The 23,749-nt window shown below is 35.0% G+C and overlaps 1 protein-coding gene across 7 annotated transcripts; it reads left to right on the plus strand.

Annotated features, from left to right (window-relative positions):
• Positions 1-23,171, plus strand: LOC124426658 (triple functional domain protein). 7 transcript variants are annotated; one of them, XM_046968616.1, is made up of 34 exons: positions 1-534; positions 1,349-1,641; positions 2,011-2,124; positions 2,442-2,763; positions 2,837-3,495; positions 3,790-3,894; positions 4,774-4,952; positions 5,086-5,233; positions 5,323-5,514; positions 5,661-5,864; positions 5,977-6,261; positions 6,411-6,737; positions 6,841-7,252; positions 7,331-7,569; positions 7,710-8,011; positions 8,098-8,344; positions 8,429-8,620; positions 8,705-8,968; positions 9,052-9,408; positions 12,277-12,691; positions 13,689-13,758; positions 14,741-15,425; positions 15,487-15,570; positions 15,646-16,001; positions 16,155-16,314; positions 16,447-16,674; positions 16,848-17,036; positions 17,347-17,579; positions 19,660-19,921; positions 20,957-21,497; positions 21,593-22,124; positions 22,204-22,539; positions 22,655-22,847; positions 22,915-23,171. In XM_046968616.1, exons 2-34 carry the CDS (start codon positions 1,381-1,383, stop codon positions 23,020-23,022), a joined length of 9,201 nt encoding a protein of 3,066 aa, XP_046824572.1. In that variant the 5' UTR covers positions 1-534; positions 1,349-1,380; the 3' UTR covers positions 23,023-23,171. The 7 variants fall into 7 exon arrangements, 5 of the variants coding, with proteins under 5 accessions (XP_046824572.1, XP_046824570.1, XP_046824573.1 ...); XM_046968614.1 differs by having other exon boundaries at positions 2-534; positions 1,345-1,641; XM_046968617.1 differs by lacking the exon at positions 1-534 and adding an exon at positions 746-865 and having other exon boundaries at positions 1,345-1,641.
• Positions 23,172-23,749: the final 578 nt, after the last annotated feature.

The raw sequence follows: 23,749 nt of genomic DNA on the forward strand, positions 1-23,749 counted from the left end.
TATATATGCTATAATATGTATATTTCAAGGAATATGGTGGACCTTTTCAAGGTCAGAAATTTTCAATATCGCGACATTAAAGACGCCTTACGCGAGTGTCATTACTGGGTTAATCTGTGACCGAAGTACAGTGAGAGAATAGAAGTATATATTTGCTTTATTAATTAGAGTTACCTAAATTATAATCTTCGATATTCATGGATTTTGTATTCTATAAAAATTTAAAGATCGTGCTGCCGCCTGCAAGGCGTCAATACAGAAGAACGAACTGAGTGTAATTTAGAAATCGCGTGGATTATCGTATGAAATAAAGTAGGATTAAGGACCAAGCTTGATAATATAAATTAAAGATGGCACGGTTGAGCATTGGTGCATTATCGATGTGGTCAAATAAATATGATTCCGTATGAAAGCTAATGATTCGCTATAAATATGTGTAGAAGCCATAAGATTTTTCTTCGATGGAATGCAGGTACTTCACCGAAGAAAGAAAGAAAATTTTATCCTGCGAATCTTTGACTGAGAATTAGATAGGTGAGTGAGTTTTTCTTCATTATAATATCTAACCTATGTGATCATCACATTAAGATGACGATTGACGCGTTTGACGAACAACGGTATTGTTGCAAATCGGTGCAACGGTCATTAAAAGAGAAAAAAAGAAAGAGACATGTACATACACACAAACGTGCGCGCGCGCACTCGCTCTCTCTCTCTCTCTCTCTCTTTCTTTCTCTCTTTCTCTCTATCTCTCTCTCGTACACATAAAGCTGTATGATACGTAGCAAGTCTAACGCGATATGGCCGCTGCTCTGTAGAATTCGTTTGACGACCCAAGAAACTTATCTTGAAAGTGAACATAGATGTAATTAATTTAGATTGAATTTCTAATTTCTTTTTCTTCAACTCTAGATTAATTCATCATTATTTTAGACACTGTTTATTGTTGTACCTGTGTCTTTAAAACACGATATAAGACACGTGTATGAGATTTCTTTACGCATAACTTTTCTACGATTTAACGTTCCAAATAACTCTTTAGAATATATCTATTGCGAACATTTATTTTTCTGAAAAAATGACCGATCTCTATTAGATTTTAGATGTTAGATTTCTACCTCTAATATACCGCCTACGATATTTTCATTTATGATCATCACATTGTATTAATGCATTAACTTCGGAAAACATAAGTTTACTAAAACTTTTGAAATTGAACATTGTCATTATAACAAACATTGTTTATTATTATGTTATATACTTATATCATATATCATTATATGTTTATTTTATGTTTTTAGTTTATGAAATATTTTTTATCGCATTCAATGTATTTTTTTTTAGATAGATCATAAGCAAACTATATACACACTTAACACAATGGATGGCACAAGGGCAGCAGATGTCCTACCCTTACTTCAAGAACGTTTGGCTATACTACCAGGTGGACGAGATCGTAGAGGTGGTCCAGTTATTGTTTTTCCAACTACTCCTAGAAGAGAACGTGCAAAACCAGAAGACTATCGTCGTTTGTTGCAATATCTTTTAGCCATTCCTGATGATGAAACCAGAGATTTAGGATTTACTGTGATAGTGGATATGCGTGGTGCTACTTGGGATTCTGTGAAAACAATTTTAAAGGTTTTGTTATGACATTTAGATTTTTATTTATAGTTAAAAGTTCCGTAAACAGTTAAATAGTACATTCGCAAGAAAATATATAGTATCAAATTGGTAGTATTCTCTTCTGAGAAATAATATTTTTATTCAATTAAGTATATTTTGTATAAAATTTATCTAAAATATAATAATATACAGTCTTTTACAATGTGGAATATTAAATTTATTAGTAAATATTTTATATTTATTTGATTAATAAATTTTATGATGTAATATTTGAACACTAAAATATTTTTTTATATATATACATGAAAATGCACTATGTTGCTTAAATGTAAAAGTATCAAATGAACTAATTTCTTTTGTTTCTTTTTTTTATTATCATTTAAGGTATTACATGAATACTTTCATCAATCGGTCTATGTTGCATTCATCATAAAGCCAGAGAATTTTTGGCAAAAACAAAGGACATCATTGGCTAAACAGAAAAAGTATAACTTTGAGGTAAATAAGGAAAAAACAAAATTTTCTATTATTTGTATTAAATTTTTTGAATTTTATCTTTGATATTATATCTATTTTTAATTTGAACATTACATGTACTGATGTAGAGAAAGTGTAATATTGCATGCTTTGTTACAAGCATTAAGTACACAAATTACACATTTCAAAACTTGTATAAAGTAAATATCCAATTCTGTGTAAATTTTTATATGCATTTGTTTTATGCACTTAAGCTATTTAAATTATATTAAAATTATAAATAAACCAATATTTTAATATAAGAAATTCTTTAAATTAATTTTTTTTATTAATTTCAGATCAATACAATTAGTTTAGAATCTCTCACAAAAGTTATAGATCCATCTCAACTGACATCTGATTTGGATGGTTCATTAGAGTATGATCATGCTCAATGGATCCAAACAAGATTAGCTGTAGAAGACTTCACTTGGCAAGCTGCTGATCTTTTAGACAGGTTGGACGATTTACAAGAAGACCTTAGTCGTAATGATTTTGCTGATGACGTTGGAGGTGCTAAACATGGCATTGACCTCCATAATGAAATGAAAAAGAAAATTTTGAAAATTCCTGTAGAAGAAATTGAAGTTGTTGCTCAGCGTTTACTCCAAAAATTCGACAGTAATATACATTTCACACTCTAATATACTACTTTTTATGATTGTATTATTTAACAAATAATTACCTTGTTTAGGCATGTCAACGCCAGGTGGCGAGGGAGGAAGTATTGAAAGTGGTGCTGCAGGTGGAACAGATTCAGATGGTCAGGCATTAGCGACATTAGTTATACAGCATTTAGACTCTGTTCATGCAGCCCAACAACATCTCTTGCAATTGTGGCACATAAAAAAAATGAAATTAGATCAATGCTTTCAATTGCGCTTGTTTGAGCAGGATTGTGAAAAAATGTTTGATTGGATTTGTCATAATAGAGAAGGATTTCTTGCTAATTATGTGGAAATTGGACGTTCTTATCAACTTGCAAAAAATTTGCAAGAAGAACATAAACATTTTACTATGAGTTCAATGAATGTTTATGTGAATATTAATAAAACCCTTACAATGGCTGCTAGATTATTAGAGACACAACATTATGCAGCGGGTCATGTACGAGCCGTTGCGAGTCGATTGGATAGAGCTTGGAAGGAATTTGCGGCTGGTCTAGATGAGCGTACTGCTGTTCTTGGCCTAAGTGTAGTGTTTCATCACAAAGCAGAGCAATATGTCGATAGTGTTGTTGGTTGGAGTCAAGCTTGTGATGCTAGCAATCTGCCTAATGAAATTCCTGTTCTCGAATCTCACATAAGACAACATCAAACTCTTTATGAAGCAATGTGTCAAGCATATACAGAGGTAAAATATTTAATTTATAATATCTAAAGCTATTTTATTTTTTATTTTTGCTTTACTAGAAAGTTTCCTTCCACAAATTAATACAATTATTAAAGGTATGTTAGGAGAAATAAATATAAAATAGAGATAAACATTAGGAAAATTAAATGACATTTCATTTAAAAGGGCTAATAGTATATTTGCAACGTAATTGAATAAAAAAGATAGTATCTTATTAATTGTATCGTTATAAAATAATGAGTAAACATTAAAATCGTAAAATAAAAATTTGTATACAAATCTAATATTCGACAGGTTTACAATGCATATCAGGCTCTTTTGAGTGGACTAGGCTCCATGCTGCAAGTATGTCATAGCAGAAGTACAGTCCATCGTTTGGATACATTTTACACTAATTATGTACGAAACAATTTTTTTCATTATTTCTAGTCGGTGAATATTCTTGCTTGGTATTTGGGTGCGGTTAAAAGCAACAGCCTTGTCTAAATCTTATGCAATAATTAACATAGGTTGGACTAAACACTTGTTATTATGGACTTGTTAGGATGGAAGCTTTTATCACGAAACAAAGTTGAAGTTCGTTTAATCGGTGAAAGGCGCGTAATATTGGAATGAATTCGTAAAATACTGTTGTTTAGGTGCATAGTACCAGTAAGAAGCTTCTTTATCAACTGGATCATCTTGTGCAAGTCTGTAACCAACCACAGGGAATAGACCACACCATCCGCAAACATGTATGTCACTTAGTGTTTGGGAAAATATGTAATTTGATTAATCTAATTTTCTTTATTGCATTAAAAAATTGTATATTTTCGTTCATATATTCATGCATAATTTATAACAGACTCTTCTTCATTTTCTACAATTAGTTTTCCATAATTGCTTGTGCATGCAATTGATAAAGAAATTATGTAACTTCATTATTGTAACTTCATTATTGTAACTTCGTAATGAAGCATGTAATATAAGCAAATACTCTTTAACTATCAGTCTTAAAGTCTCAACCATAACTTAGAAATTAACTGAATATTAATATCTATTTGTATATTACTTGTCATTTTATCTGTTCTTATATTTTTTTATATGAAAATATTAAGGATAAATAATATTTACCTTTATAAACAAATTTTGTAATTATTTTACATTAATTTATATCTGCAAGTATCTGCTTATGAATGACAAGTGTAATAATTACATGGCATACATATTAATATATTTTTTGGCTTTAATTAATTTTATGCACTATATACGAAATTTGTATGTCATTTTTATGCATAGAGTCAAGATGGACATAATGCAGAAAGTCATGGTGGTATGAGTGGAAATCCAGCTGCAGATTACAGTGAGGGTGCATCCCATGTGTTAGCGGTTATTCATCAAATTTTAGGTCATCATAGAACATTGGAAGCTCGCTGGCATGCACGCAAAGTTAAATTACATCAACGTCTTGCTTTGAGGTATTTATAAATTTCTTTTTGTCAAAGAACATAATTTCGCATAATTTATTTGTTATGCAGTGTTGAAATAGTTCCATTTATTTAATTTATTTATTTATTTTTTTTTTCTTTTTCTTTTTTTTTTTTTTTACAGATTATTTCAAGAAGATGTAAAACAAGTTCTTGATTGGCTAACCAATCACGGAGAAGTTTTTATCCGTAAAAATACAGGTGTAGGACGAAATCTTCAAAAAGCAAGAGTATATCAAAAGAGTCACGAACATTTTGAGAATGTTGCACAGGTAATGTGTACTATTTTACATAGATAAAATCCCCCTTAAACTGGAACAAAACTTACATCGTGTAATTATTTATATACATGTTTTTACAGAATACTTATACAAACGCAACGAAATTACTTACTGCAGCAGAGGAATTAGCACATACAGGAGAATGTGCTGCCGATGAAATATACGCAGTGGCACAAGAATTAGAATCTCATGTTAGTAGATTTGCCGCGAGAGTCGAACAACGACGTCGAAGATTAGATCTGGCTGTAGTGTTTTATACTCATGAAAAAGAGGTATAATATATATATATATATACATACACACACACACACACACACACACACACACACACGTATGTGTTATGATTGTTTAGTGTATACGTTAAGTGGTATTATTTGCCAATTATAATTAATGTAAATTTTTTCTGCACACATCATAGCTAAGCGGTTGGGTAGATGAGTTACGACAAGAGTTGCAGCAAGAGGAAGTTGCAGAGAATTTAGAAACAGCGGAAAGATTACTCGATCAGTGTGCACAACATAGAGCGTCTTGTCTTGAAGCTTGCGCTTCAACTATTGCGCAAGGTGAAGCATTGCTTCAAGAACTTCGAGAATCAACAGATGCACCCGATACTACAGGCTCTGTATGTATTAATCAATGAATATATTTCAAACTTGAAAATTGTTCAAAATGTTAGAGTTTTTTAAATCACATAATGTATTTTATTTCATGTTATGAATGTAAAAATATTTCAGATATCTGCTGTAGAGAGTGCTCTTGATAGATTGGCTGGCTTACGGCAAGAATTGGAAGAATTATGGGCAACAAGAAAGTTAAGGTTAGAGTTGTGTTTACGATTGCGCGTTTTCGAAAGAGATGCGTTAGAAGCCAGTGGTCAACTTGAAATGTGGGCACAAGACTTACAAGGATCACCTCGCGAAGGTTCACCTGAACAGCTATTACGTGTACACAATGACGGTGTTGCTCACATGCAAAATACTACATTTCAAGTGTTACAACAAGGTCAAGAACTTGCACAGGTAAAAAATTCTATTGACATTGTTTTTTTTTTTTTTTTTTTTTTTTTTTTTTTTTTTTTTTTTTTTTTTTAGAAATTATCCATATAGAATAATCTATAAAAGATTTTTTTTTCTTTTTTCAAATTCTAATTTTTTTGTAATTATCGTAGGTCTTAGAACAAGCCGGAGTTTGTATCATGGCAGACGGTCAGCATAGCGCTACAGCAAGAGTTCAAGTACTTCTTGAATTTTTAAATGAAAGAGAGATGGACGCAGAAGATCTTGCAGAAATGCGAAGAGTTCGACTTGAACAAGCCGCGCAATTGGTACAATTGCAAACGGATGCTACGCATGTAGCCAATTGGATTAGGAATGGAGAAGCTATGCTTTTAGCTTCTTTAAGGGTTCCCGAAAATTTACAAGATGCCGAACAACTGCGATTAGAACACGAACAGTTTCAAGTCGCTATAGAGAAAACGCATACTTCTGCTGTACAGGTAATTACGAATTGTATTTTATCTTTTTATATCAATTCTTTGTTAATATATTATTATGACATAATTATGAATATTTATTATAATACATATCGTGTCTTTGTAGGTAAAACATAGAGCTGATGCATTAGTAAGCGCAAATCATTATGATCCGAAAAGTATTCGAGAAGTAGCTGAAGATGTCACTAAAAGATGGCAACAGTTGGTAACTTGTGCAGAAGAGAGGCATAAATTAGTAACCGCGAGTATAAATTTTTATAAAACAGCAGAACAAGTTCGATCGGTTCTCGATAGTTTAGAGCGTGAATATAAAAGGGACGAAGATTGGTGTTCTGGTGGGGAAAAAGGCGGCCAAGTACCTACTCTTGTGGCTAAACATCAGGAACAAAAGGAAGCATTTTTAAAAGCATGTACTTTGGTGCGAAGAACTGCCGAGACATTCCTAAAGTACACTAATCGCAGTCTACAGTTTTACAATTATCAAGCAAATAGTGTTGGGTCAGAGAACAAAGTAAAAAGTTAGTGTCTTAATTTGGCATAAATTCAATTGTAATTGCTTTAACAAATGTTTATTTTTCATGTCATCATGTTCATAGATATCTTAGAAGAATTGTTAAGTAAAGAAAATAAAGTACTCGAATATTGGACTCAACGAAAGAAACGTTTAGATCAATGTCATCAATATGTTCTTTTTGAGCGTAGTGCAAAACAAGCAATTGAATGGATAAGGGAGACTGGTGAATTGTATCTTGCAACGCACACAAATGTGGGAAAAAATCGTATAGAGAACGAGCAATTGTTACAAGAACATAATGAATTTAAAGGTGCAGCAAAGGTAAAATATTTTTAAAAAGAAAAAGCTAATGTTAATACATTAATAGCCTTTATATCGTTTCATTGTAAAATATAGTAATAATAACATAACATACATAAACGTACGTTTGCTTTGATATAATTACTGTTTACGTTTATTAGGAAACGAGAGAAAGAGTAAAATTGCTGATTCAGCTAGCGGATAATTTAGTTGAAAAAGGACATGCTCATGCTGCTGTTATTAAACAATCAGTGGCAGAGGTGGATCAACGTTATAAAGATTTTAGCATGCGAATGAATTGCTATAAGACACAAATTGAAGATGATTTGGGTATACAATCCGACGATGGCCATAAAGATTTAGCCATAGACCGTAATTCTGATCCTTTATTGGAGGAGAAAATTAAGGGAAAAGATTTAAAAGAATTGAACGAAGAAAAGCGAAGATCGGCTAGGCGAAAAGAGTATGCTTCGTATTAACGTTACAAGATTAAGAAAAAATGATATTTATCTATATTTTTGTAAATATATTTTCTTTATTTTAATTTAGGTTCATTATGGCTGAATTGTTGCAAACCGAACGTACATATGTTAAAGATTTGGAAACTTGTATTCGTTGTTTCTTAGAGGAAACGCGTAATGGAAAGGGAAACGTACCAACAGGATTGCAAGGTCGAGAATCTATAATCTTTTCCAATATGGAAGAGATACATCAATTTCATAGCAATATATTCCTTCGTGAGTTGGAAAAATATGAAACCATGCCCGAAGACGTTGGACACTGTTTCGTGACTTGGGTAAATAACATGATGTTATTTAGCAAAATTAAGGAATAAATTATTTTGCTCATTGTTTATAAAATAATACATTATTGTTTGTAGGCTCCGAAATTTGATATGTACGTGACTTATTGTAAAAATAAGCCAGAAAGTAATCAATTATTAGTTACGCATGGGGGTACATGGTTTGAAGAATTACAGAGAAAACAAAAAGTTGAACACCCAATCGCTGCGTACCTCATAAAACCAGTGCAAAGGATCACAAAATATCAGCTTTTGCTTAAGGATCTTCAAGTACGTAAATATTATTTAAAGATATCTTTTATTACTTCTCTCGTAAATATAAATGTTTTATAATATTAATATTTTTGAATACAGGCTTGCTGTCAAGAAGGACAAGGTGAAATTAAAGATGGATTGGAAGTGATGTTGAATGTGCCTAAAAAAGCAAACGATGCCTTACATTTAAGCCTATTAGAGGGTTGTGATGTCAGGATAGATACTCTTGGAGATGTAGTATTACAAGATTCATTTACGGTATGGGATCCAAAGCAGCTGATAAGAAAAGGCAGAGATCGTCATATATTTCTTTTTGAATTATATTTATTATTTAGTAAAGAAGTCAAAGATTCAGCTGGAAAGGTTTGTATATTTGAAAAAGTAATTGTAGATACCCTCTGTACCGTAAGTTTTATGTTAGCCATATGTTTTTCATGATTGTTCAGGTAAAATACATTTACAAAAGTCGCTTAATGACTTCTGAATTGGGTGTCACCGAGCATATCGAAGGAGACGAATGTAAGTTTGCCGTATGGACTGGAAGAGCACCGACTGGCGATACTCGTGTGGTTTTAAGAGCGAATTCCATGGAGGCGAAGCAGTTATGGGTCAAAAGATTACGCGAAGTAATACAAGAAACGTACTTCAGCTTGAGCATGCCGAAAAGTCCTGCCAAGAAGAGTTCGAGCCAACGATCGAGTAGAGATCTGGAGGAATGTGCATCTTTGAATGACAGTGTGGAAAATTTGGACAGGAACTCATTGGCTTCATTTGGTTCAACGAATACAACGGATTCAGACAAGGTAATTATCGTATTTTATGTCGTAGAAAACGGAAATTGATCATTTTAGCGTAAATTTATTTCTTACATCGTGACAAGATGAAACAAGATGTTACTTTAGCTCATAAAACGATCGTTTATATAATAGTTTAATTGCATCACGTAAAATGATGTGCGCGTATCTTGATAAATGATATAGCGAAAAATGATATATTTTAAAGAACAAAGATATTTTTTTTAAACGAAAAATAATATAAATTGTGAAACGAAAAAGAAAATGAAAAAGAAAAAAAAAAATGATTGTCAGCAATCTTCCTCTCCCTGAAATTGATTTTCAAGGGTCTTCTTGTACGCAATGCAGTAGGATTTAATTTACTTAATCGTACGATATCCTGCAGTCGAGGACGAGACATTAAAATCAGCTGCCCCGGTTAGGCGGTGACTGCGCACTGAGAATTTCCTCGAGGAGAAAACATCGATGAAAGGCGTTATCGAGCATCCCTCCCTTCTTCCTCTCGATAAGCCCATTCCACCTACCGAGACATTTGGAGAGGCGCTCACGGCGTTGATACTCGATTCTAGGAAGGGTGCGATTAGTACGGGCGCGACTGTCGGCCCGGACGGACTCGTTTGGAGCGTCGCGTCCCGTCTCCCGTCCTGTCCTACCTTATATATACTATTCTCTCTGTTTTTCTCTTGTCTCTCGTCTCTTGTCACATCATATCACGTCACGTCACGTCACGTCTTTTCTCGTCTCGTCTTTTCTCGTCTTTTCTCGTCACACGCGTTTTCTTTCGAACGGTAGAACATATCTCGCGTGTCAAAAAAAAAAAAAGAAAATAAAGAAGAGAAAAAAGATCCACTCGAAAATGGCTGTCGGCTGTTTGCGCCGATGTATCCTACCTTCGTCATACTATTTTTCTCTTTGCGAACCCTTCATCGAATTTCGTGTACGAATCATCGCGTTTTAACGACAGTAAGTCGTAAGGAAATATCGTTATGACGTCACCGGCCGGAAAACCGGCAACGATCGCCCAAAAGGCACGCAGAAAAATTTCTTTACCGTGGTTTAGACAGACCTCGGTTACACCACCTCACGCGACCCTCGCCAGGCAGCACACCATCGACACCCCGGGCTCTTTTCAAGCTCGGCTTTTGCGCCGCCAACCCTCTCTTTCTCAGGTATTCTCTCTCTTTCTCTTTCTTTCTCTCTCTCTCTCTTTCTCTCCCTCTCTCTCTCTCTTTTTCTCTAACTTTTTCTCTATTCACCCTTCCTCTTTCTCTCTCTCTCTTTCTCTTTCTCTCTCTCTTTTTCGTTGTTTTTTCCCCTTTTTCTTTTTCTATTTGTCCTTTGTCCTTTAACTCACCACCCCGTCTGTGGCATCTCGATCGTGCGCGTGAGCGCACCGTTAAGCGCATCCAACTGTAATCAATGTTTTCACTATTGGACCTTCCCGAATTTATCGCTAGCCATCTAATACGCCATAATTTGTTTTCTTTTAAACGAACACAACTTCGATATTTAAGTTTATTTTTCACCGTCATCTCTCTTTTACTCAACAACCTCGCTAAAGATCATTGATGTTAGCCTGCATTATCTATCAGCTTTTTTTATGTGCCAATTCACGAGCAATTTTTTGCAACCAATTCTTGCGAACTGTTGCCCTTGAGTACCACGTTGTGCTTACGCGAATCATATCCTAATATAGACTTAGGTTAAATGTAATAATCACAACTTATAATCGCTCGTAGACCGCGAAAAGAGCGATAAAGAAAACTCTCTCATGGAATCGCTCGCTAACGGTACGAATTATTACATTTACGATATATGTTCGTACGCCATCTGACGTATTAGACATTAGAAATTATATCCGTTTGATCGCGGAACTTAAAAACTAAGAGTTCTTGGCGAGCATGACATTACCTAAATATATTTCGTCCTATTAAATTAGAAATTTTTGTCAATCGTATGAATGTTTACCTGTACTCGATCCTTTGGACTTTTCGTACATGTCCGTATGGGTTCGAACTAATACGGATTTTGGCGCGTGGAATATTCTATTTTTGTCATGGAATGCGTGAATACGAGAGAGAGAGAGAGAGAGATTGAGAAATAAAAAAAGAGAGAGAGAAAGAGAGATTGAGAAATAAAAAAAGAGAGAGAGATTGAGAAATAAAAAAAGAGAGAAAGAAAGAGAGAGAGAGAGAGAGTCAAACTGAGGACAGTCCAGATTAAAACATGTTCGTTTTTTTTTTCTTTTTCTTAAAAATACGAAAATGAAAGGAAATGTTGATATTCCAATGAATCATAAATATTAGTTCCCTAATTAAAATTAAGTAGCTATTTTTGCATCGTTCATTTATCTTTCTAATTGTAGCAAACTTTTTTTTATTGACACACATCCATAATCGGGATCTACTCTAAGTTTTCCTGTTTCGAGTAATTGACTCCTCGTACTCTAAAAATGAAGCACTCTTGTAAATATCATCCAAACGATTACACGGACCGATCGAACCTATTTCAGCGAACGTACCACATTAGACGCTTCAACGGTCCGTAAATTCAAAGACGATTTCTCGATGATGTCGGTTCCAAGTTTGTATCTGCGTATGGCGTGTACTCTCTCTCTCTCTCTCTCTCTCTCTCTCTATCTATCTATCTATCTATCTATCTATCTCTCTGTCTCTCTCTCTCTGTCTCTCTCTCTTTTTTCTCTTTTACTCTTCGCTCATAAAATCCGGTACCCTGATACGTTCGTTTGCTTATGTTCCCACGATAAAATACTTCGTTCTTTCCTTCCTTCTGTGGAGTGAACCACGAATAGAAAAATATGAGAAAATAAATTAGAAAGACAAGTTGCTATTTTTTTCTTTCAATTTTCATTCATAGACTGGTGTTGCCGAAATGACTTGGGTCGTTGCGGATCATCTAGCAACACCAGGATCTAGAGAACTGACGGTGACGAAGGGCCAGCAAGTGGAAGTCTTAGAAAATGGTAGCGGTAATGGAAATGCCAGTGGAATCGTTGGTACCGGTGAATGGACATTGGTACGTTTACCACTCGCACCGGGACAAACAGATCCACCAGCAGAAGGTCTTGTACCTACGAGCGCTTTGAAACAACCACCAAGTAATTCATGTAAAACCTCACCATCGAGAAAGCCACCCAGTCAACAGCAAACGTTGCTTCAACAACAGCAACTAAATCAATCGGTTATCGGACAACAACAACTTGCGACTATGGTTGTTGGTACAACGGCATCATCCCCAGCTTCGACTTTAACACCGTCGAGCGAAGAATTGGGTAAGTTTTTTTTTTCCCTTCCAGGTATTGCTTTTCGATAATTGCGTTGTTAACGACACAATTGAGTTTACGTTCGAATTTTCAACAACTAAAAGAGAACAAGGGAATAGGCTATAGTTGATAACAGTTGAAAGAGGCAGATAACGAGATCCGTACTTGTACGTATACTAGAAGACCCGAGCGCTCGATCAATACGACGCACGGAACACGAATGTCCTTGACCACTTGTGGCAGCCTGGGGCCAGCGTCACGGTCAAACTAACTGTCGATCATTCGACACGACCTATGGCAATTCATGATCAAACAAGAAAGTATCCGTTACTCTTATTTTTTTCTTCGTGTATCAAATTGTCAAACTGGCAGAGGGACGATGGACGGTGCGAACCGACAATGAGAAAGGAAGAGGGAAGAATGGATCGAAGAAAAATAAGTGAGGGCAAAGTACGATGAGGATGCTTCGAAAACACGACAAACTTTTTCCTTGAGAAATTGAGAAGCCAGATAGGATGGAAGAGTCACGCAAGCTTTCTCTCAAGCCTGTGTGCTGCATCTAAAAATAAGAGAGCAACGTCGGCCCGATATCATAGAAGTATACCTCGATATAAGAGGCAGCTATGCTTACCACTTTCGATTCACCCATTTTATTATCCCCGTTTGGATAGTAGAGATAATAATCGTTTATAACATTCTAGCGATGATACATACAATGATGTGTAATTCAAAGTCGATCAATTTTATTCGTACTCGCTTTGCAAAAGAGAGTTACGTAATAATATCAATGAAACTAAAGGATCGATAAAAATCGAATTTTCTGCATAAGGCAAAATTACACTTTATTTTTAAATAAGATAAAATTATAGTAAATAAGACTATAGTAAAATTATATAGTAAAATTGCGTATAAAAGAGTATCGTCCGATTAATTTCTGATTTATTACTGTTATCGCTATCGTTATCGCAAATGATTAAAACGATCTTTGTATTCGTATTGTTTTTAGAAATTGTTGGAAGCGATGGGAGCTCGGCTAGTACCAGTTCACCTGGAAATAAAAGACGCGGTTTTAGTGGGTGAGTAGCTTTGTAACGCGTTTATAATACGTTTCTGATTAATGACGAATTCGTATAATATTCGTAGGAAGATACAATCACGTGCAAATGTGTCGAATGATTAAATTCATCTATATCTTTTACATATAGTGTAATGCGAAAAGGTTACGTTTTTTTGTAGGTTCATATAAATTACTAGTCTTTGTTAATATTTTTATTAACAATAAATTGTTATATGCGCAGAAATAATATGGTCAACGTAATAATGTTATAAAGAGCATGGCAATGAAACGTTAAGACGATTAAGCATAAAAATATTAACATACATTATTTCTTTCAAAAAAAAAAATAAATAAATTTAATTTATTCTGCATCGAAATGTTCGAAATTTAATTTATGTATAAATGTTGCACACATCAACGTGTACATTTATTTTATACATAATAGACATTTAAATTAATAACAATGAGTCTATAAAATATTACAAAATATGTTATATACCTATATTTATTTATGACAGTGTACATATATATATATAAATAAGATGTACAATAATCATAAACTCTATAAGTCTGATACGGTAATATAAAATCATAACGAGTCGAAAGTACTTAACCTAATTACTAATGGAAAGCGCACGCTTGGTTATTAGCAATTGATCAACGTGCATAATGAGTGGCCGAGTCAAACAGCATTGGGCATAGTGGCAATTCTCTTTATCGCCTATCCCCGCTCTTATTGTTTTCACTGGCGACACGACAGGCACAACTGTGTCCGCGTTTATTAATAGCAATAAAATGAAGATGATGTGGTAGGAGAAACGCGTTCGCTGCCTGCCAGTACGTTGCGTTTCTCTTTCTATCGTTTGTCGCGTTCTCAAATTATGCCTCCTGATGCGTAACTCTTTAAGAAAGTAAATGATATCGTCGTGAAACTCTCGGGTATCGTCGCGAAATTTTGTTAACGTGCTGGGTAATACGAAGAGTTCGTTGGTGTGTCGTAGGAGAAAGTGGTTACCACCTCCGCTGCGTAAGCTCAGCCAAGGCAAGGTCGATAAGGTCGTTTCAACGTCGTCGTCAGCCGCGTCAACGGCTGCTGCCGCCACCGTTAACAGTGGCATTCCGCTAGCATCGACGTCTTTAACAACGGTGACGACAGCGACGACGACGACGACAACGACGACTGCTATTTCTTCTATTACTGCTACTACAACGGGAACGACGACAACGACAACGTCGACGACAACGGCAGTAGTGAAAAATACGACAACGGTTGCAACGGTAACACCAAGCGGCAAAAACATTGGATCATTGAAAAAGAGTAGCTCGGACAAACGTTTCAAGCTACCATCAGGAGCAACTGTTGAACAAAAACGTGCCGTTACTGTTTCTGCTGGAAACGTGAGGATTGTCTCGGAGTTTGAACCTTTGACGGGAGCCGAGGAGATTGAAAGAGAGGAAGAGGAGGAAGAGGAAGAAGAGGAAGAACACGTTGAAACTTCTGAAACGATATCTGCGACCTACGACGACGGTGAAGGTAACGTCTTTCACGAACAAAATGGCACCGAGGATGGTGAAGATGACTTGGAATTACCGCCACCGATGAAACCGATTACCGAGCCTATTTTAGTCGCTTCCGGTAATGGACCCCCTGGTTCAACGATACCCGACGAATTACCTGGAAAAAGAGTGAGTATAGCTAGCCCCGTTATTTCCATATTACACATTCTTATTATTCTTATCTTTTTAGACATCCGAGTGTTCCAGTAAAATACTCGACGGAGCCACAACAGCGGATTTAGCAGAAATCGAGCAGATCGTAAAGGAAAGAATGGTAAGTTTCGTGCGTTCCATCATCTTGTTCTATTATTTTTTTTATCAAAGTTTTGACCAAACATGTTGATCGTAGGAACAACATACCGAGAATCAAGAGAGGCATAGTCTAATGCGAACGGAAAGAACAACAGCAGGAGGTGGTAGAGGTTCGAGCGATGGCGAGAATAATTATGCTCGTGCAACAAGTCCATCGCTTGTTTCTGAAGAATCCGATCCCGAAACTGCGGCTTTAACCAAAAGACAATTTGTTATTCGTGAATTGGTCGATACAGAAAGAGATTATGTCAATGATCTCAAACAAATTGTCGAAGGATATATGATGTTAATGCGAGATCCAGAGAGCGACATTCCACTTCCTGAGGATCTTCGAGCCGGAAAAGACAAAATGGTATTTGGTAACATAGAAGCGATCTACGAATGGCATAGAGAGTGAGTATAATATTACCTGTCCGGACTCATTTCGTTTTCCCTTTTTTCTCTTATTTATTTATTTATTTTTTTTTTTCTTTGCGTATATCAGCAAGTGAAAATTTTACGTCTTGCGAGCCAATATGCTAACGAAATAATCTCTTGTGTTCTTAGCTTTTTTTTGAAAGCTTTGGAAAATTGCATAAAATGTCCTGAAGAACTCGGTCCTCTCTTTAAAAGATATGAGAGGAAGTTACACATGTACGTCGTTTATTGTCAAAATAAACCCGTTTCTGAATACATCGTGTCCGAATATATATACACTTACTTTGAGGTAATTATAATTATTTGTTCCATCTTTTCTGAATGCAATAAAAACGTGTCATCAATGCATTTTTTTATGCGTTGAAGTATCTCGATACTTTTTGGTAATGAAATATATAATTATATTCCGAAATATTAATAGGAATTGAGACAGAAACTTGGACATCGTCTGCAGCTTTGCGATTTGTTGATAAAACCCGTGCAAAGGATTACAAAGTATCAACTGCTCCTTCGTGAGGCACTGCGTTTAACCGAACGTACTCAGAGATTATCGGAAATCGAAGGACTCAGAGCAGCGGTTTATGTTATGCGAGTTATACCAAAAGCGGCTAATGACATGATGGACGTGGGAAGATTGCAAGGTTTTGATGTAAGTTAGAAATATAAAATCAATTTCGAATGATAGATTAATTATCTGTTAGTTTTTTTTTCCAAGTGTTTACGTAACATTACCATTCATGCTTATAATATATTCTCGAAAGATATATTACATATCAAAAAGTTTTAGTATTTTATGTCCTCTCTTATTCATTTCGTTTGAAGGGTAAAATAACAGCACAGGGTAAACTTCTGCTACACGGGCCTTTGTTAGTGTCAGAAATATCGACCGTGCCAACGAGAGGAAAAGAGTGGCACGTTTTTCTTTTCGAGCAAAATATTATCTTCAGCGAAGCCGTTGGTAAGAAGACTCAATTCACCAACCCAGCCTACATATATAAAGCTCATATACAGGTAATTTTTTCATATTTTTCATAGCAACATATATGCAATTTATCGCAAGAGACTACGAATTATCGTTATTATAAACTTTATAAAAGTCGGTTTGACAATGTGAAAACGAGTTTACGAAACTAAAAAATTTGAAACTAAATTCGTTCGAATATATTTAGTGGAAAATAAGTTTACTTGAATTCATGCAATCCAAGTATTAAAATTTGATCGCGAATATATATGAATATCGTATATGAATATCGTAAAAAAAAGAAAAAAGAAAAGAAAAGATAAGAGAAATGTATGTATTCGCCGGTATGTTTTCGTGCAGGTAAACAAAATGAGTCTCGAGGATTCGTACGACGATCCGGACAAATTTGTGATTCGATCTACGGATCCTCGAAAGCCCGGTCTAGGATTTTATTGCAGCGTAATAGAAGAAAATGGACCTCGCAGACAGGAATGGGTAGATACGATCACTGATATCCTACAAACACAACGTGACTTTCTCAAGGCGATACAGTCACCGATTGCCTACCAAAAGGAACTTACCAAAGATCCACTGTAAGCGTCTCTAATTTAACACTGAATTACACTGACTCTCTTAACACTCGACCTGTGAATATTCGTTCCGACATATTTTTGTATATTTTATATAAAAAAAGAGATACAAGCGCTGTAAGCTAGATAACCGTAGTCGTCACCTAAATCATCACCCTCGTCCTTTTCCCTTGGATTCTTTAGTCACTACACCCTAGCACATGATCGAAGTTCCTTCGATTATTCAAGGATCTTTTCTTCGTTGTTGCCATTCTTGTTGTTGTTGTTGTTGTTATCGTTGTTGTTCCTGTTAACACATATCATCGTCACTCATCGGAATCATCATCGTTATTATCATCGTTATTCTTCTTCTTATAACGATATGTATTGTCATTATTTATTCCGTCATCACTCGAAATAGAGATATACTTCGTTATTCTTTTTCAATACTTGTATTTTCCAAATATTCCATCATCCCCGTAGCAGCACGAATAACTATACAAAACCTTTACGTATTACATACATACATACCTTCGACCGAAAAACGATCTTATGTAAGGAATATACGCTGTCGACGAATTATAAAGTGAAATTCGACTTTGTATTAACGTAATAACTTGTCCTAATTAAACTCCATCTAAAAGAAAGCACAAGAAAAAGAAGAAAAAAAGGAAAAAGAAAAAAAAATGAAAAATATGAAAAATATGAAAAACGAACGTGTCGAGATCGAAAGGAGACATACATATTTTAAGAATACCGTAAAGGAAGAACTTATACTTTGAATCGAGTAAAATTCAAAAACGAAGTTTAGACTTCTAGATAAATTAGAATCGGTTATGCCGAATGTCAAAGTACTTCTCCATTTCCAAATGGGTCACATTTTGGTCTTTTGCTCCCCTTTCCCTTTCTTCTCTCAAGCTCTATGGATCGTTGTATTACTCTTCCACAGCCACCTCTCGCTTCCAAGGCCTGTAAACGAGCGTTAATCCGTTCCAATGTGCATATACATAATGCGTGCGTACGCGCGTGTGTGGGTGGTGTCTGGGGATGTGCGTGCGTGAAAATGCCCGCGCGCGTGCGTTTACGTATGTAAGTATTGTATACTTACGTATACGAAAATGCGTACATCGCGTACGGCATACGATGTACAATTCCACGCCTCGGGTGTGTGCCACGCTATTTAATGATATATTTATCGAGAATGTACAATATATTTATAATAATTTTAATAACGTTTATAAATGCCATTATGAGGTATCTGGTGACGAGTACACTGTACATAGTACGTATTAATTCTCGAAAAGCATCAAAAAAACAGGGCTATAATCAACTCGCGAAACGTAAATATTGTTTAGAATAAACTGTAAAATACGAAGACTGTGATTACAATGCGTCCTTCTTTCTCACGCCTACCTAATGTACCCGTGCATGTGACTAACGGCTTGTTTTATTATGATTTTCAGTGAACACAGTACTGCGAGAGATAATGTCGGACTCTTTTATTTATGACTGTCATTTCTTTTTCTCCTTTCTATGTTCCACGACTTTTTTTTGTATCTTCTTGAAACAATCCTATTATCTGTTTTTCCTTTGATTACCTACAAAAGAATTTAATATCGTTATCGTACGATCACATCTTTTCGATATGATCGTTGAGATTTGTATTCTTTAAAAAGGAAATGTTAAACGCTCTTTCTTTTCTTAAAGAACGTTTAAGTTTCCATTTCTATTTCCATTGATGCTAATTGTTTAATTTCACAAACACGTTCACACATACACACAGATTTATTCTTTGAATGTAAAATGAGGTCAATTAGAAATTTTATTTTATTCGATATTATTATTTCTTGTTATTGTTAACAAATTTTTCTTCCTTCTTCCTGTTGATATCGCACCAAATTCATGTCAAGACTCGTTCGGCTCATATTTGATGTTTTTAACAAACTTACTTCCTGATCGATTAAATCAGATGCAATGATGATCCAAATGATGCAATGACAATTGACCTGCTAGTATTTAAAAAAAGAAAGTATAATACTAGTTAAGACGAACCTTGACGCGTAGTACTGTGTTTTGTTTTCATTTATAATTTGCTGACATATAGCCGAGTTCCATCAACGGAGCCTGTGGTTCGAGAGACCATATCAGTAGCCCCGACGTTTTCGACAGCATCCTCCGGAATGATGAACAAAGAAAAGAGTATTCCTCAACAGAAGATAACTCGACCGATTCAAAGGACTCAATACGGTGGTTTAGATTGCGAATTACCACGAACGCCGAGTCCAACAAAGAGTAGGCTTAACTTCCTCGATGGATTCAGGAATACTCTGCGCGCACGATCCCCAGTTCGTACTAATTCGATACCGGTGAGATATTTCTTAACGATTTACCGATTTTCATATTGATAATGCTAGCTGGATAATTCGCATACTATAATTAGTATTCTTGATTGCAGCAAAGGGGCTCTTCTCCTTCTTGATGTCTGTCGCTAACTGCTATGTACTGCATTACCTTCTGTCGTCGCATCCACAAATCCTCGATCTTTTATTGTTAGAGAAATAGACCGAGCGAGACATTATCAGAAAAAGCGTACGATCGGGTCACTATTAGTTGTTGTGTTGTTGTCTTTTGCTAAGTGCACGCACGTTATAACTTTCGATCGGTTAAAAGTGTAACACCGTGAGGTCGAGAAGCAAAAAAAGAATATTCTCCAACAACTAACACGTTAGCCTACCTAAAGTGAAAATATAGGATATAAAGCGACGGTTTTGATAGTATTACAGTATCCTTGAGTCTTTATTATTAATATTATTGCCATAAATGTACAGACTATTAACAAAATAATAATTATAATACTACTGTATTACTATTCAAAACCATCGGATCTACTACCATTATTTTTGCTACTACTGTTACCATATACAACTACTACAATTACTACTACTACCACCACCACCAAATTTACTACACTATTATTGTTTCTCTCTCTCTCTCTCTCTCTCTCGTTTTCTCTCTATTTTTCTCTCTCTCTCTTTCTCTTTACTACTGTTACTGCTATGCCAATTTCTACGGCATCAGCTACAGCTACTATTACCGTTATTAAAATCGTCACGACCATAATCATCACATTCTCTTCATCATCACTGGTCGCTGCAACTGTCGTTACTACTGCTATTATTATTCTATTGCTACTAACTACTACTGTACTATCTGCTACCACTGCATCATCCAGATAACTACTTTTATACTTCTATAACTTTTGGTGAGCATGATAAAGCATTGAATGCGCTACTGTATTGGTAATTTGTTTGCATGAGAAATTTCATTAAATTTTATAACAATGTACAATCTATAAAAAGAATGAAATGGAAAAACAGTGATTAAACAGTTTTATTGTTTAGGTCGTTCCGGGTGCACGAGTAAGATTGGCAGCCGATTGGGGAAAACTACGTGCCGGTGACGAACTCGTCGTTTCTCGTTTGGATGGCCCTGGATTAGTGGTTTCACATCATAATGAGAAAGAAGAACTTTGGATACCAGCTAGTCTTGTTCCAAATTTGTCTATAAGCAGAGCGTGGTCCTTCCGTCCGAGCAAAATAGATTCTAATAAGGATATTGTACAGCCACAAGAAAGATCTCTAGAAAAAAAGGGAGCACCTACACTCTTAGCAAGTACAAGTCTGATAAAGGCAACCGCTGGCGAAGACGTTAGACTTTCAGTAGAAATTATTAATGTCGAGGCAGCAACCGTTACGTGGAAGAAGGAAGATGAGAAGGATAATCGAATTATTAGAGAAGGCGATCGATATCGACTTGAACAGACCGCTGCTTTTTTGTATTTAGAAATTGTAAGATGTCGTCATTCGGATTCGGGAATATACCGATGTTATGTTGAACATGACACCGGTTCTTGTTGGACAGAGATTTCCCTTTTCATCACAGGTATGCATCAAAAATTCATCTAACTGTTGTTAACAATTATTAAATAAAATATAACGTAATAGAGTAAGCGATAATTTTCAAATAATTGTTTTTAGGCGTAAGTGGTAGTACATGGGCGCGAGTTGTTGGTTCGACAAAAATCGAAATAGATTGGGAATATTCTAGTGTTGATTCATATAGTATAGAAGGTAGAACAGCACCTTCTCAAACTTGGGTTCTGATGGCAACGGACGTAAAACATCCACCAATGACATTGGAATTACCACCTGGTGCATCTTATAGTTTTCGTGTTGTTGGAAAAAATGGAAACATTACTTCATCTTCCGCGGAAGTAACATTGACTGGTTTCGAAGATAATTTAAATTGGGAAACCGAACAGTTTATTGGGAGATATTTAGAACTAGATGAATTAGGAAAAGGTAGATTTGCAACTGTAAGACGTGCTAGAGATAAAGGAACGGGTCAAGAAGTGGCATTAAAACAAACTCCACGACACAAGCAACCACGTTCTCTAACTCGAGCCGAGTATGATTTGTTAGCGTCTAGTCATCATGGTAACATCATTAGAGCCTTTGCCCTATTTGAAAATGCTCCACGTCCAGGAATTGACACGATTGTTTTAGAATTGTAAGTTATACTTAGAAATATAATTCCTTTAAATGTTTAATTTTAACACCCGTTACATTTGGCCTTTTGATTTTACTAGAGTTCGAGGTCCAACGCTCTTTGTTTACCTTAGTAAAAAATCGGATTATACGGAAGGAATGGCTATTAAGTATGCAAGTCAATTGTTGTCAGCTCTTCAATGGTTACATAGACGTAACACAGCGCATTTAGATTTAAAACCTGAAAACGTACTGGTAGATCAGGATAGCGGTATAGTTAAATTAATAGATCTTGGCGAAGCAGTAAGGGGTCCAGTTGACGAAGTCGTACCGCCTGCCGATTTGGAATTCGCAGCACCAGAATTGGTACTTGGTAAACCTACGGGAACTTGTACGGATATGTGGGCTGCAGGTGTTTTCATTTATGTGCTTTTAAGGTGATATATTAATTGATATTTTCAATTAAATCATAATGCTTTTTATATCGATCTATGGTTATCAATTGCAATTTTTAACGAGGACAAAATAGACTTATTACATTTTACGTTTTAGCGGTGTATCGCCATTTCTAGATGATTCTGTAGAAGAAACGACTGCTAATATATTAAAATGCGATTTCTGTTTTCCCAATGAATATTTTGAAGCCATATCTAACGATGCAAAAGATCTTCTCGGAAGATTATTATGCTTACATGGCGAAGAAAGAGCTACCGCTGAAGCTACTTTAACATCACCTTGGTTTAAGGTAATAAATTATCTTGTGATAAAAAATATTTATTTTAATAACACGCTGAAAATATTTTTATTTATAGGCTCTGGCTAGCTCTGCAATATCATCGATTAGATTAGCCGAATTTACCGAGCGACGTGCGCATTGTTCCAAATCGCGACAAGATCATAATGAAAGATTTTATTCGTAATATTTTAAATAAAGAAAAAATATCTCCAGCGCTCTCCCTTCTCCTCCAAATAATTTTATTACATACATTGACTTAATGGTACTTAGAAGGATGATAACTTTTTTTCTTGTAAATAATAAGAATTATTCGGAAGATGTACAGCACAAAAACTTTTTCTTATTTATCATTTTTTTTTTAAACCTATATCTTTAAAAAAATATTTTCAATAAAATATATATTTTTTATTTCGTTACACTTCGATAGTTCTAACCAATGTTTATATGTTATGTATATTTAAGAGATATTAATAGAATATATTGAGAGAGAAGAAAATCCTAGAAATTGGTTTGAAATGGAGAGATTATATTAACAAGTATAATAGGCCACTTTTTAAATTTTGATGTACATAACTTTTGGGAAAAAAAAAGAGACACCTTGATTATTTTTTTTTTTTAAACCTATATTATTTATTAGAAAAAATATTTCCTCGTTTAATAGAACATAATACCAAAATTAACATAGTAATATTTTCAATCGAAAATAATGAAACAGTTGTATTCTAGTAAAATATAGTACCCGTGAATTGAATTTTAAAAATTTTGTTTCTATAAAAAAATAGAACTTATATTTTATGTATTGCTTTCCAGGGTAAAATCGTCCTTTCGTCCTTGTTTAAAAAAAAAGACTAGAGAAATTTTTCAATTTAACATTAATAATATTCTGAAAATGTTAAGTCAATCGATTTAGT

Source organism: Vespa crabro, chromosome 9 (genome assembly GCF_910589235.1).
Source record: "Vespa crabro chromosome 9, iyVesCrab1.2, whole genome shotgun sequence".
NCBI classification, from domain to species: Eukaryota; Metazoa; Arthropoda; class Insecta; order Hymenoptera; family Vespidae; genus Vespa; species Vespa crabro.

Coding starts and splice junctions, on each gene's coding strand:
- LOC124426658 (XM_046968616.1), top strand. CDS start 1,381: ATGGATGGCACAAGGGCAGCAGATGTCCTACCCTTACTTCAAGAACGT. Junction 3,496..3,789: donor TGTGTCAAGCATATACAGAG/GTAAAATATTTA, acceptor AATATTCGACAG/GTTTACAATGCATATCAGGC. Junction 12,692..13,688: donor ACCGTCGAGCGAAGAATTGG/GTAAGTTTTTTT, acceptor TATTGTTTTTAG/AAATTGTTGGAAGCGATGGG.